The 18,452-nt window shown below is 65.6% G+C and overlaps 1 protein-coding gene across 1 annotated transcript; it reads left to right on the top strand.

Moving 5' to 3' along the window:
* Positions 1 to 243: 243 nt before the first annotated feature.
* On the top strand, positions 244 to 16,649 carry LOC148590630 (nuclear factor 1 X-type-like). Its single transcript, XM_088538810.1, has 7 exons — positions 244 to 777; positions 5,960 to 6,022; positions 6,965 to 7,039; positions 8,362 to 8,467; positions 9,098 to 9,237; positions 10,047 to 10,183; positions 16,578 to 16,649. Exons 1-7 carry the CDS (start codon positions 357 to 359, stop codon positions 16,647 to 16,649), a joined length of 1,014 nt encoding a protein of 337 aa, XP_088394936.1. The 5' UTR covers positions 244 to 356.
* The last annotated feature ends 1,803 nt before the right edge of the window (positions 16,650 to 18,452 follow it).

Here is an 18,452-nt window from a genome sequence, read left to right as displayed (position 1 = left end):
ATGTCCCCATTTCTCCCCCAGGATTCCCCAATCTCCCCGTTTCTCCCCCCAGGATGCCCCCATCTCCCCTAGGATGCCCCAATCTCCCCGTTTCTCCCCCAGGACACCCCAGTCTCCCCATTTCTCCCCCAAAACGCCCCAATCTCCCCGTTTCTCCCCCAGGACGCCCCCATCTCCCCCAGGACCCCCCAATCTCCCCATTTCTCCCCCAAAACGCCCCCATCTCCCCATTTCCCCCCCAGGATGAGTTCCACCCGTTCATCGAGGCGCTGCTGCCGCACGTGCGCGCCTTCGCCTACGCCTGGTTCCACCTGCAGGCGCGCAAGCGCAAGTACGCGCGCAAGCACGAGCGGCGCATGCCGCGCGACGAGGAGCGCGCGCTGCGCGACGAGCTGCTGGCCGAGCGCGCCGACGTCAAGCAGAAATGGGCGTCCCGCTTGCTGGCCAAGCTGCGCAAGGACATCCGGCCCGAGTGCCGCGAGGAGCTGGTGCTGGCGGTGACGGGCGCCCGGCGCGCGCCCGCCTGCGTCCTGTCCAACCCGGACCAGAAGGGCAAGATCCGGCGCATCGACTGCCTGCGCCAGGCGGACAAGGTGTGGAGGCTGGACCTGGTGGTCGTGGTGCTGTTCAAGGGGGTCCCGCTGGAGAGCACGGACGGCGAGCGGCTGGTGAAGGCGCCGGCGTGCGCCAGCCCCGCGCTCTGCGTGCAGCCGCGGCACATCGGCGTGGCCGTGCGCGAGCTGGACCTCTACCTGGCCTACTTCGTGCGGGCGCCCGGTGAGTGTGCGCGGGGCGCCGGTGTGCAAGGGATTGTGTGCGTGTGCAAGGAATGCAATGCTATGTCGTTGTGCAAGGGTTGGCGTGCACGTGGGAGCGGGGCCATGCACCGGTGTGCAAGGGTTTGTGTGCGTGTGCAAGGAATGCAATGCTATGTCGTTGTGCAAGGGTTGGCACACACGTGGGAGCGGTGCTGTGCACCGGTGTGCAAGGGTTTGCATGCGTGTGCAAGGAATGCAATGCAATGTCACTGTGCAAGGGTTGGCATGCACGTGGGAGCAGTGCCGTGCACCGGTGTGCAAGGGTTTGTGTGCATACACAACCAATACAATGTCATTGTGCAAGGGTTTGCATGTACGTGGGAGCAGGGCTATGCACCGGTGTGCAAGGGTTTGCATGCATGTGCAAGGAATGCAATGCAATGTCGTTGTGCAAGGGTTGGCACGCGCGTGGGAGCAGGGCCGGGCACCGGTGTGCAAGGGTTTATGCACAAGCAATGCAACGCAATGTCGTTGTGCAAGGGTTGGCATGCACGTGGGAGCGGGGCCGTGCACTGGTGTGCAAGGGTTTATACGCATGCAATGCAATGCCACTGTGCAAGGGTTGGCACGTGCATGGGAGCGGGGCCATGCACCGGTGTGCAAGGGTTTGTGTGCATACCCATGCAATGCAATGTCACTGTGCAAGGGTTTGCATGCACATGGGAGCAGGGTCGTGCACCAGTGTGCAAGGGTTTGCATGCATACACAAGCAATGCAATGTGGTTGTGCAAGGGTTTGCATGCGCGTGAGAGCGGTACCGGGCACTGTTGTGCAAGGGTTTGCGTGCATACCCATGCAATGCAATGTCACTGTGCAAGGGTTGGCACGCGTGTGGGAGCGGGGCCAGGCACCGGTGTGCAAGGGTTTGCGTGCATACCCATGCAATGCAATGCAATGTCACTGTGCAACAGTTTGCGTGCATACACAAGCAATGCAATGTAATGTCACCGTGCAAGGGTTTGCTTGCGCATGGGAGCAGTGCCATGCACCGGTGTGCAAGGGTTTGCGTGCAAACACACACAATGCAATGTCGTTGTGCAAGGGTTTGCACATGCATGTGAGCAGTGCCGTGCACTGTTGTGCAAGGGTTTGTGTGCATACGCGTGCAATGCAATGTCGTTGTGCAAAGGTTTGCATGCATACACATGCAATGCAATGTTATTGTGCAAGGGTTTGCACATGCGTGGGAGCAGGGCCGGGCACCGGTGTGCAAGGGTTTATACGCATGGGATGCAATGCAGTGTCGTTGTGCAAGGGTTGGCATGCACATAGGAGCGGGGCCGTGCACCATTGTGCAAGGGTTTGTGTGCATACCCATGCAATGTCACCGTGCAAGGGTTTGCATGCGCATGGGAGTGGGGCCAGGCACCGGTGTGCAAGGGTTTGCGTGCATACGCAAGCAATGCAATGCAATGCAATGTCATTGTGCAAGAGTTTGCATGTGTGTGGGAGTGGGGCCGGGCACCGGTGTGCAAGGATTTAAGCGCAGGCAATGTAATGCAATGTCATTGTGCAAGGGTTTGCATGCGCGTGGGAGCGGGGCCATGCACCGGTGTGCAAGGGTTTATACGCATGGGATGCAATGCAATGTCACTGTGCAAGGGTTGACATGCACGTGTGAGCCGTGCTGTGCACCAGTGTGCAAGGGTTTGTGTGCATGCAATGCAATGCAATGTCACTGTGCAAGGGTTTGCATGCGCATGGGAGCAGGGCTGTGCACCGGTGTGCAAGGGTTTGCATGCATGTGCAAGGAATGCAATGCAATGTCGTTATGCAAGGGCTTATACACATGCAATGCAATGCAATGCCACTGTGCAAGGGTTTGCACGCGCGTGGGAGCGGTGCCGGGCACTGGTGTGCAAAGGTTTGTGTGCATACACAAGCAATGCAATGTCACCGTGCAAGGGTTTGCGTGCATACACATGCAATGCAATGACACCGTGCAAGGGTTGGCACGCACGTGGGAGCAGGGCCATGCACCGGTGTGCAAGGGTTTGTGTGCGTGTGCAAGGAATGCAACGCAATGTCATTCTGCAAGGGCTTATACACATGCAATGCAATGTCACCGTGCAAGGGTTTGCATGCACGTGGGAGCAGAGCCGTGCACTGGTGTGCAAGGGTTTATGCACAAGCAATGCAATGCAATGTCACTGTGCAAGGGTTGGCACACGCATGAGAGTGGTGCCGAGCACTGGTGTGCAAGGGTTTGTGTGCATGCAATGCAATGCAATGTCGTTGTGCAAGAGTTTATACACATGCAATGCAATGCCACTGTGCAAGGGTTTGCACGCGCGTGGGAGCAGGGCCATGCACCGGTGTGCAAGGGTTTGTGTGCAAGGAATGCAATGCAATGTCGTTGTGCAAGGGTTTATACACATGCAATGCAATGCCACTGTGCAAGGGTTTGCATGCGCGTGTGAGCAGTGCCATGCACCGGTGTGCAAGGGTTTATACGCATGCAATGCAATGCAATGTCACTGTGCAAGGGTTGGCGTGCACGTGGGAGCGGGGCCGTGCACCGGTGTGCAAGGGTTTGTGTGCAAGCAATGCAACGCAATGTCACTGTGCAAGGGTTTGTGTACATCCCCGTGCAATACAATATCATTGTGCAAGGGTTTGCACATGCGTGTGGGAGCGGGGCCGTGCACCAGTGTGCAAGGGTTTGCATGCGTGTGCAAGGAATGCAATGCAATGTCACTGTGCAAGGGTTGGCGTGCACGTGGGAGCGGGGCCGTGCACCGGTGTGCAAGGGTTTGCGTGCATACACAAGCAATGCAATGTCACCGTGCAAGGGTTTGCGTGCATGTGCAAGGAATGCAATGCAATGTCATTGTGCAAGGGTTTGCATGCACGTGGGAGCAGGGCCATGCACTGGTGTGCAAGGGTTTGCGTGCATACACATGCAATGGAATGTCACTGTGCAAGGCTTTGTGTGCATACCCATGCAATACAATGTCACCGTACAAGGGTTTGCATGCACATGGGAGCAGGGTCGTGCACCAGTGTGCAAGGGTTTGCATGCATACACAAGCAATGCAATGTGGTTGTGCAAGGGTTTGCATGCGCGTGAGAGCGGTACCGGGCACTGTTGTGCAAGGGTTTGCGTGCATACCCATGCAATGCAATGCAATGTCACTGTGCAACAGTTTGCGTGCATACACAAGCAATGCAATGTAATGTCACCGTGCAAGGGTTTGCTTGCGCATGGGAGCAGGGCCGTGCACCGGTGTGCAAGGGTTTGCGTGCAAACACACACAATGCAATGTCGTTGTGCAAGGGTTTGCACATGCATGTGAGCAGTGCCGTGCACTGTTGTGCAAGGGTTTGTGTGCATACGCGTGCAATGCAATGTCGTTGTGCAAAGGTTTGCATGCATACACATGCAATGCAATGTTATTGTGCAAGGGTTAGCACACGCGTGGGAGCGGGGCTGGGCACTGGTGTGCAAGAGTTTATACGCATGCAATGCAATGCAGTGTCGTTGTGCAAGGGTTGGCACGCACATAGGAGCGGGGCCGTGCACCAGTGTGCAAGGGTTTGTGTGCGTGTGCAAGGAATGCAATGCTATGTCGTTGTGCAAGGGTTTGCATGCACGTGGGAGCAGAGCCGTGCACTGGTGTGCAAGGGTTTATGCGCAAGCAATGCAATGCAATGTCACTGAGCAAGGGTTGGCACGTGCGTGGGAGCGGGGCCATGCACCGGTGTGCAAGGGTTTGTGTGCATACACATGCAATGTCATTGTGCAAGGGTTAGCACACGCTGTGCAAGGGCTGGCATTCATACACAAGCAATGCAATGCAACGCAATGTCGTTGTGCAAGGGTTTGCACATGCGTGTGAGCAGTGCCGTGCACTGTTGTGCAAGGGTTTGTGTGCATACACATGCAAAGTCATTGTGCAAGGGTTAGCACACACCGTGCAAGGGTTTGCATGCATACACAAGCAATGCAATGCAACGCAATGTCATTGTGCAAGGGTTTGCACACACGTGTGAGCGGAGCCGTGCACCGTTGTGCAAGGGTTTGCGTGCATGCACAAGCCATGCAATGTCATCGTGCAAGGCTTTGCACATGTGAGTGAGCAGTGCAGTGTCCTGGTGCTTCATTGTGCAAGGGTTTGCATGCATGTGCAAGCAGTGCAATGTTGTTGTGCAAGGATTTGCATGCACTTGTGAGAGACGCAGTGGCTCGCGGCACTGTTGTGCAAGGGTTTGCACGCACGTGTGAGCAGTGCAATGGCCTGGGGCACTGTTGTGCAAGGGTTTGCACATGTAGGCAAGAGATACAGTGTGCTGGTGCTTCATTGTGCAAGGGTTTGCACGCATATGTGAGATATGCAGTGTCTTGGTGCGTTTTTGTGCAAGGGTTTGCACGCATATGTGAGATATGCAATGTCTTGGTGCATCATTGTGCAAGGGTTTGCACGCGTGTGTGAGCAGTGCAAGGTCCTGTTGCGTCGTTGTGCAAGGGTTTGCACGCGTGTGCAAGTGAAGCAATGTCCTGGTGCGTTGTTGTGCAAGGCCTTGCACACGCGTGTGAGCGGTGCAGTGTCCTGGTGCATCCTTGCCTGAGGATTTGCACACGCGTGTGAGGGCTTTGCACGAGGAGGTGCTGCGCATGCTGCAGGCACCGTGCTGGCCGTGTCACACACGTGTCACACACTCATGTCACACGCTTGTGTCACACGCTTGTGTCACACACGTGTCACACACTCATGTCACACACTGGTGGCCGCGCTGTCCCCTTGCACACGCGTGTGCACCGGGCACAGGTGCTAGGGGGACACAGGACACGCGTGTGAGTGCACGGGGCTGCACACGTGTCCCCAGAGCCCCCTTGCTACAGGACATGGGGACATGGGGACATGGGGACAGGGGTGACATGGGGACGCGCCAAGCGCTGGGACCTGCTTGGGGACAGGGGGGACCCAGTGGTGGCCTTGGGGGTGGGGGGGAGGGGTCACCGCGGTGGCCCTGATGTCACTGTCACCGTGCGGGGACCTGGGTGGGGGAGGGGGCACGTGCCACCCGCCAGGGTCACGGCTGCGACACGTGACCTCTGACCCCACCTCATGTGACCCCCATGGGGACAAGGGCAGGGAGGGGCCCCGGCGTCCGGGTGACCCCCCCTTCCCCCCCCCCAGAGTCGGGACAGTCGGACAGTTCGAACCAGCAGGGGGACGTGGACGTGAAACCGCTGCCCAATGGTGAGGGACACCCTGGGGACACCGCGGGGACACCCCAGGGACACCCCGCGGGGACAGCGGGGACACCCTGGGGACACCCTGGGGACACCGCGGGGACACCTGTGTGACACCCCAAGGACACCCTGGGGACACCCTGGGGACACCCTGGGGACACTAGGGACACCCTGGGGACACCTGTGTGACACCCCGAGGACACCCTGGGGACACCCTGGGGACACTAGGGACACCCTGGGGACACCTGTGTGACACCCCAAGGACACCCTGGGGAGACCAAGGACACCCTGGGGACATCTGTGTGACACCCCAAGGACACCCTGGGGACACCTTGGGGACACTAGGGCACCAGGGACACCCCAAGGACACCAGGGACACTGGGACACCCTGGGGACACCTGTGTGACACCCCAAGGACACCCTGGGGACACCCCCGGGGCACCAGGGACACCCTGGGGACACCCAGGGGACACCCCAAGGACACCAGAGACACCCTGGGGACACCTGTGTGACACCCCGAGGACACCCTGGGGACACCCTGGGGACACCGCGGGGACACCTGTGTGACACCCCAAGGACACCCTGGGAACACCCCAAGGACACCAGGGACACCCTGGGGACGCCAGGGACACCCTGGGGACACTGGGACACCCTGGGGACATCTGTGTGACACCCCCAGGACACCCCAAGGACAAGCTGGGGACACCTTGGGGACACCCTGAGGACGCCAGGGACACCCTGGGGACACTGGGGCACCACGGACACCCCAAGGACACCTTGGGGACCCTTGTGTGACACCCCCGGGGCACCCTAGGGACACCAATGCCCCCCCCCCGGGTCCCCAATGTCCCCCTGCCAGGGCCCCCCTTAGCCCCCCACCGTGTCCCCCCCGTGTCCCCACCGTGGTGACGGGCGCCGGGTCCCCCCGTGTCCCCCCGTGTCCCCCCAGGCCACCTGGCCTTCCAGGACTGCTTTGTCACCTCGGGCGTCTGGAACGCCACCGAGCTGGTGAGGGTGTCGCAGAGTAAGTGCGGGGGGACATGGGGACATGGAGGGGACACGGCGGGTTGGGGACATGGGGACATGGAGGGGACATGGCGGGTTGGGGACATGGGGACGTGGAGGGGACATGGCCGGTTGGGGACATGGGGGGGACACAGGGACATGGGGACATGGGGACGTGGAGGGGGCAGGGCGGGTTGGCGACATGGGGGGGACACAGGGACATGGGGACATGGAGGGGGGGGACGGCGGGTTGGGGCCGGGGGGACAGGAGGACATGGAGGGGACACAGCAGGTTGGGGACATGGGGGGGACACGGGGACGTGGGGGGGACACAGCGAGTTGGGGACATGGGGATGCGTGGGGACATGGGGCCTACGGGGGACATGATGGGGGGGACATGGCGGGGGGGACACAGAGGGACATGGCAGGTTGGGGACATGGCAGAGTGGGGACAGGAGAAAGGGACACGAAGGGACATGGGGACAGGGCGGGGGTTGGATGGGGGCGTGGGGGCACCTGGGGACATGGGGGGGACCGGGGGGGCGGGGGGAGGGGGACACGGGGGGGTATGGAGGGGTGGGGGGCACTGCCACTTGTGACCCCCCCCGTGTCACCCTCCCGTGTCAACCCCCATGTCACCCGCGTGTCACCCACATGTCCCCCCGTGTCACCCCCCCGTGTCCCCCCTGTGTCACCCCCCCGTGTCCCCCCTGTGTCACTCCCCCGTGTCACTCACGTGCCCCCCTCGTGTCACCCCCCTGTGGCACTCCCCTGTGGCACCCCTCCCCATGTCACCCCCCGTGTTCTCCCCGTGTCCCCCCCATGTCACCCGCGTGTCACCCCCGTGTCACCCCCCGTGTCACCCCGTGTCACCTCCCCGTGTCACCCCCCATGTCACCCCCGTGTCACCCCTGTGTCACCCCCCCGTGTCCCCCCCGTCACCCGCATGTCACTCCCCGTGTCCCCCCATGTCACCTGCATGTCACCCCTGTGTCACCCCCCGTGTCCCTCCCGTGTCCCCCCATGTCACCCGTGCCCCCCCGGTGGCACGCGGGTGACAGCCATGTCCCAGCACCCATGGCCCCCCCGTGTCACCCCCCCATGTCACCCCCCCATGTCACCCCCGTGTCACCCCCCGTGTCCCTCCCGTGTCCCCCCATGTCACCCGTGCCCCCCCGGTGGCACGCGGGTGACAGCCGTGTCCCAGCACCCATGGCCCCCCCGTGTCACCCCCCCATGTCACCCCCCCATGTCACCCCCGTGTCACCCCTGTGTCACCCCCCGTGTCCCCCATGTCACCCGTGCCCCCCCGGTGGCACGCGGGTGACAGCCGTGTCCCAGCGCCCGTGGCCCCCCCCGCGGGCGGCGCCTTCTCGCTGGCCGAGCTCGAGGGTCCCGGTGGCTTCTACGGGGGCCTCGCGCGGCGCCACCTGGGCCCCCCCGCCAGGTAGGGGACATGGGGACACCCTGGGGACAACCCCCTGCGGGGACACCCTGGGGACACCCCCCTGGGGGCACCGGGACACCCTGGGGACACCCGGGGGACACCTCTTGGGACACCCTAGGGCTACCCTGGGGACACCCCCCTGCGGGAACACCCCCTGGGGACACCCTGGGGACACCCCCTGGGGACACCAGGACACCCTGGGGACACCCCCTGGGGACACCAGCACACCCTCGGGACCCCCTGGGGACACCCCCTGGGGACACCCCAGGGACACCCCTGGGGACACCCCTTGGGACACCCCTTGGGACACCCTGGGGACACTGGGACACCCTGGGGACACCCGGGGGACACCCCTTGGGACACCCTAGGGCTACCCTGGGGACACCAGGACACCCTCTGGGGACACCCTGGGGACACCAGGACCCCCTGAGACCCTCCAGCCCCCCCCCCCCCACCGTGTGTCCCCTTGTCCCCCCCCCCAGGACCCCCTGGGACAGCCCCAGACCCCTGGGAACCCCCCAGGACCCCCCGGGACCCCCATGTCCCTCCGTCCCCCCATGTCCCCGTCCCCCCAATGTCCCCCCATGTCCCCTGTCCCCCCAATGTCCCCCCATGTCCCTGTCCCCGCAGCTCCAGCAAGAGGCCCAAGGGGCTCCCGGAGGCCGAGCTCGACCCCCCCCCGGACGAGGGTTTCTACGGGGGGGGCGGCGGGGGGCGCTCGCCCGGCCCGGGGGCCACCCAGGCCTGGGGGGGCCCCGACGGTGACGCAGGTGACACGGGGGGCCAGAGGGGACGGGGGGCTATGGGGAAGAGGGGTCTATAGGGGACAGGGGGCTAGAGGGGCTATAGGGGATGGGGAGGCTATAGGGGCTATGGGGAATAGGGGTCTATAGGGGACAGGGGGCTAGAGGGGGGAATGGGGGCACTTGGGGGGGGTCCTGGGGTCCATGGGACTCTGGGGGGTCCCGGGGGCTATTGGGGGGTCCTGGGGTTTATTGGGGGGCTCAGGGGGTTCTGGGGGGCTCAGGAGGTAATGGGGTTTATGGGGGTAATGGGAGGTTATGGGGGCTCCAGGGGGCCCTGGGGGTCACTGGGGGGATCTGGGGGGTCCCTGAGGGGCTCCAGGGGTCCCAGGGGGCTATTGGGGGGTCCTGGGGTTTATTGGGGGGCTCAGGGGGTTCTGGGGGGCTCAGGGGGGTCAGGGGTTTATGGGGGTAATGGGAGGTTATGGGGGCTCCGGGGGGTCCTGGGGGGCTCCGGGGGGTCCTGGGGGTTATTGGGAGGCTCTGGGGGGCTCCGGGGGTCCTAGGGGGCTCCGGGGGGTCCTGGGGGTTATTGGGGGGCTCTGGGGGGCTCCGGGGGTCCTGGGGGGCTCCGGGGGGTCCTGGGGTTTACTGGGGGGCTCTGGGGGGCTCAGGGGGTTCTGGGGAGTCAGGGGTTTTTATGGGGGTAATGGGAGGTTATGGGGGCTCGGAGGGGTCCTGGGGGGCTCTGGGGGGCTCCGGGGGGTCCTGGGGGTTATTGGGGGGCTCCGGGGGGTCCTGGGGGGCTCCGGGGGTCCCATCCCCCTGCCCCCCAGGGCCGCTGCTCAAGAAGGGGGCCAAGCTGGAGTTCTGCAGCGCCCTGGGGGGGCACGGGGCCCCCCCCCGCATGGCCTTCGGCCACCACCCCCTGCCCGTCCTGGCCGGCGTGAGGCCAGGTGAGACCCCCCCCCCCGCCGGGACCCCCCCCCACGGGACCCCGAAACGCCACCGGGACCCCCCAAGACCCCCCCGGCACCCCCAAACCCCGCCAGGACCCCCAGGGGCACCCAGGGACCCCCCCAGCACCCCCAAAACCCTCGGTACCCCCTGGGACCCCCCCGGCACCCCCCAAACCGCCCCCGGGACCCCCAAGACCCCGCGGGACCCCCTGGGACCCCCCCGGGACCTCCAAACCCCGCCAGGACCCCCCCAGGACACCCCAGGACCTCCAAACCCCTCGGTACCCCCTGCAACCCCCCGGCACCCCCAAAGCCCCCGGGACCCCCTGGGACCCCCAAATTCTGCCAGGACCCTCCAGGACCCCCTGGGACCCCCACACCCTCCCCCAGGACCCTCTGCGACCCCCCCGGCACCCCCAAACCCCACCGGACGCCGGGGCCCCTGACGTGCCGGGGGGGGGTCACGGGGGGGTCTCCCGGATGCCGGGGCCCCTGACGTACTGGGGGGGGGGTTATGGGGGGCTCTCCCGGATGCCGGGGCTCCTGGGGGGGTTATGGGGGGGGTCTCCCGGACACCGGGGCCCCTGGGGGGGTCACGGGGGGGTCTCCCGGACGCTGGGGCCCCTGACGTGCCGGGGGGGGGGTTATGGGGGGGTCTCCCGGACACCGGGGCCCCTGATGTGCCGGGGGGGGGTCACGGGGGGTCTCCCGGACGCCGGGGCCCCTGGGGGGGTTATGGGGGGGTCTCCCGGACGCCGGGGCCCCTGACGTGCCGGGGGGGGCAGGCAGCCCCCGGGCGCCCTTTGGCCCCGCCTCCCTCCTGCCGCAGGGGGGGCCCTTCCTGGGGCACCCGGCTCTGCGCTACCCCCCCCCCCCCCGGGCAGGAGCCGCTCAAGGACTTTGTGCAGTTGGTCTGCGCGGAGGGGACCCCCCCCGGCCCCCAGCAGGTGACAGGGGACACGGGGACACTGGGGACATGGGGGACATTGGGGACAGTGGGGACATGGGGGGGCATGGGGACATTGGGGACATGGAGGGGCATGGGGCATTGGGGACATTGAGGACATGGGGGGGCATGAGGACATTGGGGACATTGGGGACATGTGGGGCATGGGGACATTGGGGACATGGGGGACATGGGGGGGCATGGGGACATGGGGGATGTGGGGGGATATGGGGGGCATGGGGACATTGAGGACAGTGGGGACATGAGGAGGACATGGGGACATTGGGGACATGGGGGACATTGGGGGCATGGGGGGGACATGGGAACATGGAGGACATGGGGGGGACATGGGGACATGGGGGGGCATAGGGACACAGGGGTAGGGGGACATGGGGGACATGGAGGGGACATGGCGGTTACGTGGGGGACATGGGGACATAGGGGACATTGGGGACACGGAGGACATGGGGACATGGGGGGGCATGGGGACAGCGGTATGGGGACATGGGGGACATGGAGGGGACATGGTGGTTACATGGGGGACATGGGGACATAGGAGGAAGATGGGGAGACATGGGGACACTGGGGACATGGGGGACATGGGCACATTAGGGACACGGGGGACATGGGAACACGGGGGACATGGGGGGGCATGGGGACATGGGGACATGGAAGGGACATGGCGGTTACATGGGGGACATGGGGACATAGGGGGAAGATGGGGGACACAGGGACATGAGGACACTGGGGACATGGGAAGGATGGGGGGATATGGGGGACACGGTGGGGACATGGGGGACACTTGGGAAACACATGGGCCTGCATGGGGGGGCACGTGGGGACATGGGGGACGCGCACAGGGACACACCGAGGCCATGTGGGGACACGCACGGGGACACATGGGGACACTTGTGAGAACACCCATGGGACACGCGGGGACAGGACGCGGCGCAGGGGACACCTATGGGGACACGCATGGGGTGGCTCCGCCCCCTCCTGTTGTCACTGTCACCCTGTGTCTGTCCGTCCACCCCGGGGCCCTTGGGGACACTGTGACCACGATGGGGACATCAGCATAGGGGGCTCCATAGGGACACTGGGACCGCAGCACAGGGGGCGGGGGCATATGCAAATGAGTCATTGGGACGGTGCCTGCGTGTGCAATGGGGCGTGGTTATGCAAATAATGTGGGTGGGGTCTGTATGCAAATGAGCCCCTGGTGGTGACAGGTCACCCTGTGGGGTCCCTTGGGGACACGGTGCCCCCCTCCCCCTGGTCACAGTGTCCCCCTTGGTGTCACCTCCCCATGCAATGGGGTCCCTTGGGGACACAGTGCCACCCCCAGGTCATAGTGTCACCCTTGGGACACGGTGCCACCCCCCCTGTGTCACAGGGTCCCTTTTGGGACACGGTGCCACCCCTGTCACAGTGTCTCCCTTGGTGCCACCCCCCCATGCAATGGGGTCCCTTGGGGACACAGTGCCACCCCCCAGGTCATAGTGTCACCCTTGGGACACGGTGCCACCCCCCTGTGTCACAGGGTCCCTTTGGAGCCACGGTGCCACCCCCTGTCACAGTGTCCCCTCAGTGCCACCCCCCCATGCATTGGGGTCCCTTGGGGACACAGTGCCACCCCCAGGTCATAGTGTCACTTTGGGACATGGTGCCACCCCTCTGTGTCACAGGGTCCCTTTGGGGACACAGTGCCACCTCTGTCACAGTGTCCCCTCAGTGCCACCCCCCCCATACAATGGGGTCCCTTTGGGGACACGGTGCCACCTCCTGTCAGTGTCCCCTCGGTGCCACCTCGGTGCCATAGGGTCCCTTTGGGGCCACCCCTGTCCCAGAGCTGCCCTGGGGACACGGTGCCACCCCCCTGTGTCACAGGGTCCCTTTGAGGACATGGTGCCACCCCCCCATACAATGGGGTCCCTTGGGGACACGGTGCCACCCCCTGTCACAGTGTCCCCTCAGTGCCACCCCCCCCATACAACGGGGTCCCTTTGGGGACACGGTGCCACCCCCTGTCACAGTGTCCCCTCGGTGCCACCCTGGTGCCATAGGGTCCCTTTGGGGCCACCCCTGTCCCAGAGCCGCCCTGGGGACACGGTGCCACCCCCCTGTGTCACAGGGTCCCTTTGGGGACACAGTGCCACCTCCTGTCACAGTGTCCCCTCGGTGCCACCCTGGTGCCATAGGGTCCCTTTGGGGCCACCCCTGTCCCAGAGCCGCCCTGGGGACACGGTGCCACCCCCCTGTGTCACAGGGCTCCTTTGGGGCCACCCCTGTCCCAGAGCCACCCTGGGGACATGGTGCCACCCCCCCTGTGTCACAGTGTCCCTTTGGGGCCACCCCTGTCCCAGAGCAGCCCTGGGGACACGGTGCCACCCCCCTGTCACAGTGTCCCCTCGGTGCCACCCCCCCCATACAATGGGGTCCCTTGGGGACACGGTGCCACCCCCCTGTGTCACAGGGCTCCTTTGGGGCCACCCCTGTCCCAGAGCCACCCTGGGGGACACGGTGCCACCCCCCTGTGTCACAGTGTCCCTTTGGGGCCACCCCTGTCCCAGAGCGGCCCTGGGGACACGGTGCCACCCCCTGTCACAGTGTCCCCTCGGTGCCACCCCCCCCATACAATGGGGTCCCTTGGGGACACGGTGCCACCCCCCCTGTGTCACAGGGCTCCTTTGGGGCCACCCCTGTCCCAGAGCCACCCTGGGGACACGGTGCCCACCCCCCTGTGTCACAGTGTCCCTTTGGGGCCACCCCTGTCCCAGAGCGGCCCTGGGGACACGGTGCCACCCCCTGTCACAGTGTCCCCCTCGGTGCCACCCCCCCATACAATGGGGTCCCTTGGGGACACGGTGCCACCCCCCCTGTGTCACAGGGCTCCTTTGGGGCCACCCCTGTCCCAGAGCCGCCCTGGGGACACGGTGCCACCCCCTGTCACAGTGTCCCCTCAGTGCCACCTCGGTGCCATAGGGTCCCTTTGGGGCCACCCCTGTCCCAGAGCCGCCCTGGGGACACCGTCCCCTGTCTGTCCTTGCAGCCGTGCGGCGCCGTCCCCGGTGTCCCCGGGGGGCCCTTCGCGGGGCCACCCCCCCCGCCGGTGGCCCGGCCGGTGCCACTGCCGGTGGCCGACACCAAGGGTGGCCCCCCGGGCGCCACCCCCCGCCCTGCCGCCCTGTAAGTGCCACCACCCCCCGTGACACCCACATGTCACCCCGTGACACCCCCCCGACACCCACATGTCACCCTGTGACACCCACATGCCACCACCACCCCCCCCATGGCATCGGCACGGCGGCACCTGCCACCTGCACTGGGGACAGCGTGGGGACCCCCTTGGGGACACTGACGGGGATGGGGACAAGGATGGGGATGGGGACACTTTTGGGGACAAGGAAGGGGATGGGGACACCTGTGGGGATGGGGACACCAATGGGGACATGGAGGGGATGGGGACATCGATGGGGACAAGGAAGGGGATGGGGACACCCTTAGGGACACCTATGGGGACAAGAAAGGGGATGGGGACACTTTTGGGGACAAGGATGGGGACATGGAGGGGATGGGGACACCCTTAGGGACACCTATGGGGACAGGGATGGGGACGGGGACCCTTTGGGGACATGGAGGGGATGGGGACACTGATGGGGACATGGAGGGGATGGGGACCCCCTTGGGGACACCTATGGGGATGGGGACACTTTTGGGGACAAGGATGGGGACATAGGGGGGATGGGGACACCCTTAGGGACACCTATGGGGACAAGGAAGGGGATGGGGACCCCTTGGGGACATGGAGCGGATGGGGACCCCTTTGGGGACACTTTTGGGGACAGGGTGAGGGCACCTATGGGCATGGGGAAAGGCTGGGGACTCTAATGGGGATGGTGACACCCTCGGGGACAGGGACAACAGGGGGACACTCGTGGGGATGGGGACGGGTTGGGGACAAGGAGGGGATCTGGGGACACTGCGGGGACAGGGATGGACATGGGGACAGGGACGGGGGGTCTTGGGGACACCCTTGGGGACAGGTTGGGCTGGGGACACGCAGGGCCGGGGGGGTGGCACCCCTGGAGGTGGCCCTGGCTCATGCAAGGTGGCACCGGGTGGCACTGGGGGGGGTGACACGAAGTGACACGGGGTGACACAAAGTGACACGAGGTGGCACCGGGTGCCCCAGGGTGGCAGAGGCCGGTCCGGCTGCCCCATGTCCCCATGTGCCATCGTCCCCATTGTCCCTCCCTCCATTTTCCCCTTTTCCCCCCCAATTCTGCGGAGGGGGGAGGGGAACCGCCCCCCCCCCCCCCCTTGTCCCTCTGTCACCTCCATCTGTCCCATGTGTGCGGGGGGGGGGGAGGGTGTGACAGGTTTGCACACGCGTGTGCACGGGGGGGGTCACCCCCGTGTTCATGACAACATTGCACGCGCGTGTGCAATGGGGGACACGTGTGCACCAAGGGTCACCCCCTTGCACACTCATTGCACACGCATTGGCTCGTTGCACGCTCATTGACTCGTCACACAGACACTTGCGCACTTGCCGCACACTTCGTGCACATGTACACCCATTGCACAATCGTCGCACACCCGTTGCACACTCATTGACTCGTTGCACACCCCTTGCACTCATACACTTGTTGCACACTCCACACACCCCTTGCACACCGACTCCTTGCACATCCTTTGCACACTCATACACTTGTTGCACACTGTCTGCACACCCCTTGCACACTCATTGACTCGTTGCACCCCCCCTTGCACACTCATACACTTGTTGCACTCTCCGCCCAGCCCTTGCACACTCATTGACCCCTTGCACACTCATACATGTGTTGCACACTCTCCGCACACCCCTTGCACACTCATTGACTCGTTGCACCCCCCCCCCCTGCACACTCATACACTTGTTGCACGCTCTCCGCCCAGGCCTTCCACACTCATTGACTTGTTGCACACCCCTTGCGCACTCATTGATACCTTGCACACTCATCGATTCATCGCACACCCTTTGCACACCCCTTGCACACTCATTGACCCCTTGCACACTCATACACGTGTTGCACACCCCTTGCGCACTCATTGACCCCTTGCACACATTGATTCACTGCACACCCTTTGCACACCCCTTGCACACTCATTCACGTGTTGCACACTCTGCACACCCCTTGCACGCTCACTGACCCATTGCACACTCATTGACTCGTTGCACAGCCCTTGCACACTCATACACTTGCACACTCTCCGCACACCCCCTAGCACACTCATTGACCCCTTGCACCCCCCTTGCACACTTGCTGACCCCTTGCACACTCATTGATCCATCACACACCCCTTGCACACTCATTGACCCCTTACACACTCATACACGTGTTGCACCCCCCTTGCACACTCATTGACTCGTTGCACCCCCCCCTTGCACACTCGCTGACCCCCCCCTCGCCCCCCCGCAGCACTCGCAGCGCCCGGCCCCGCCGCTGCCTCCCGCCCTGGCGGCCTCGGACCCCCCGACGGGACCTTTCTGAGCCGGCAGCCGCCGCCGCCGCAGGTGCCGCCCGGACGCCTGGGCCCCCCGCACCCCCCCCCGGACACCTGGCCCCCCCCAGCCCCTCCCGGACGCCTGGGCCCCCTCGCACCCCCCCGGACACCTGGGACCCCCCCAGCCCCTCCCGGACGCCTGGGCCCCCCGCACCCCCCCCGGACGCCTGGGCCCCCCCCCAGCCCCTCCCGGACGCCTGGGCCCCTCGCACCCCCCCGAACGCCTGGGCCCCCCCCCAGCCCCCCCCGGACGCCTGGGCCCCTCGCACCCCCCCGGACACCTGGGACCCCCCCCCGGCCCCTCCCGGACACCTGGGCCCCTCACACCCCCCCCCGGACACCTGGGCCCCCCCCAGCCCCTCCCGGACGCCTGGGCCCCTCGCACCCCCCCCGGACACCTGGGCCCCTCGCACCCCCCCCAGACACCGCCCCCTCCCCCCCAGCCCCCCCCCGGACGCCTGGGCCCCTCATACCCCCTCCCCCCCGGGGGGGTCAATGGGGCCCCTAATCAGCCCCGCGGGGGGAGGGGTTCCCCCGTCTGGTTGCCGGGGCAACAAGACGTGACGTCATTGCTCCGGGTTGGGGGGGGCACAATAACCCTGTCCTCACTCCCTCCCCCCCCCCCCCGCGCGCGGCGTCGCCATGGCGACACCCAATGGCGTCGCGGGCCCCGCGGGGCGCCCCCATTGGCCCCCCGGCGGCCGTGGCACGACGCCCGATTGGCTGCCTGCCCCGCGGGCCGGGAGCCAATGGGGGGGAGGGGGGCGGGCGACGCGGCGGCCTCCCATTGGCCGGCGGAGGGCGCGGGCGGGGGCGGGGGGGAGCGCGCGCGGCTCCCATTGGCTGGCGCCGCGCGGGCTCTTGGCAGCCGGCGGGCGCTGCGGCGGCTTCGCGGCTCCCCATTGGCCGGCGCCGCGGTGGTGCGGCCGCCGCTCGGCCAATGGGAGGCGCCCGCGGCCTGGCACGTGGCCGGGGGGGGGGGGGACCCAGACGCCTGGGCCCTCACCCCCCCCTTCCCCCCCCCCGCAGTCCTGGTTCCTGTGACGGCGCCGACGAGGCCGCGACCCCAAAACGCCGGAAACGGCCCCAAAAATCCCCCCCGGGACCCCCGCTCCCTCCCCCCGCAGCGCCGCTTTGGGGTCAAATCGGGGGATTTTGGTTGAATTTTGCTGGGGGGGGAGGGGCGCGTGTGGGGGGGGGCTGACACGTGACCCCGCGGCCCCGCCCCTCCCCGCGCGGCCCCGCCCCCTGTGGCCCCGCCCCTCGCTGCCGGCCAGCGCGGGGGCCCCGCCCCCCCCCCCCCGCGTTTTAATTAAGTGCAATTACCCCCTCCCCCCTCCCCATTTTGGGGTGAAACCCGCCTATATTGGGGTCCAACCCCGGCGTTTTGGGGTCAAACCCCCCCGTTTTGGGTCAAATCGCTCCCCCCTCCCGGGGTCAAACCCCTTCCCCCCCCCCCCACGGGGTCCAACCCCGCTGTTTTAGGGTGAAACCCCCCGTTTTTGGGTCCATTTCCCACCCCCCGGCTCAGCCTCCCATTTTGGGGTCAAACCCCCCCAGTTTTAGCTCCCCCCCCTCCACCCCACCGCTTTTGGGGTGAAACCCCGCGGTTTTGGGTCCGACCTGCCCAATTTTGGGTTGAAACTGTCCATTTCGGGGGGGACTCACCCCCCCACCCCCCAAACCTCCCCATTTGGGGCAAAAAGTCCTCGTTTTGGGTCAAAGCCCCTCTCCACACTCGGGGTCATCACCTGCAATTTGGGGTCAAACCCCCCTGTTTTGGGTCAAAC

Source organism: Tinamus guttatus, unplaced genomic scaffold (assembly GCF_059628265.1).
Source record: "Tinamus guttatus ecotype Peru unplaced genomic scaffold, ASM5962826v1 Tinamus_guttatus_pri_ptg001199l, whole genome shotgun sequence".
Taxonomy (NCBI): Eukaryota; Metazoa; Chordata; class Aves; order Tinamiformes; family Tinamidae; genus Tinamus; species Tinamus guttatus.
The sequence above is the reverse complement of the archived record's forward strand: the minus strand, read 5'-3'. Positions and strand labels throughout refer to the sequence as shown.

Bases quoted from the DNA above. Each gene is read 5' to 3' on its own strand.
- LOC148590630 (XM_088538810.1), top strand. From the start codon at position 357: ATGCCGCGCGACGAGGAGCGCGCGCTGCGCGACGAGCTGCTGGCCGAG. The intron at 8,468-9,097 runs GTAGGGGACATG...CTGTCCCCGCAG, and splicing joins CACCTGGGCCCCCCCGCCAG to CTCCAGCAAGAGGCCCAAGG. The intron at 10,184-16,577 runs GCCGGGACCCCC...GCCCCCCCGCAG, and splicing joins CAGGTGAGACCCCCCCCCCC to CACTCGCAGCGCCCGGCCCC.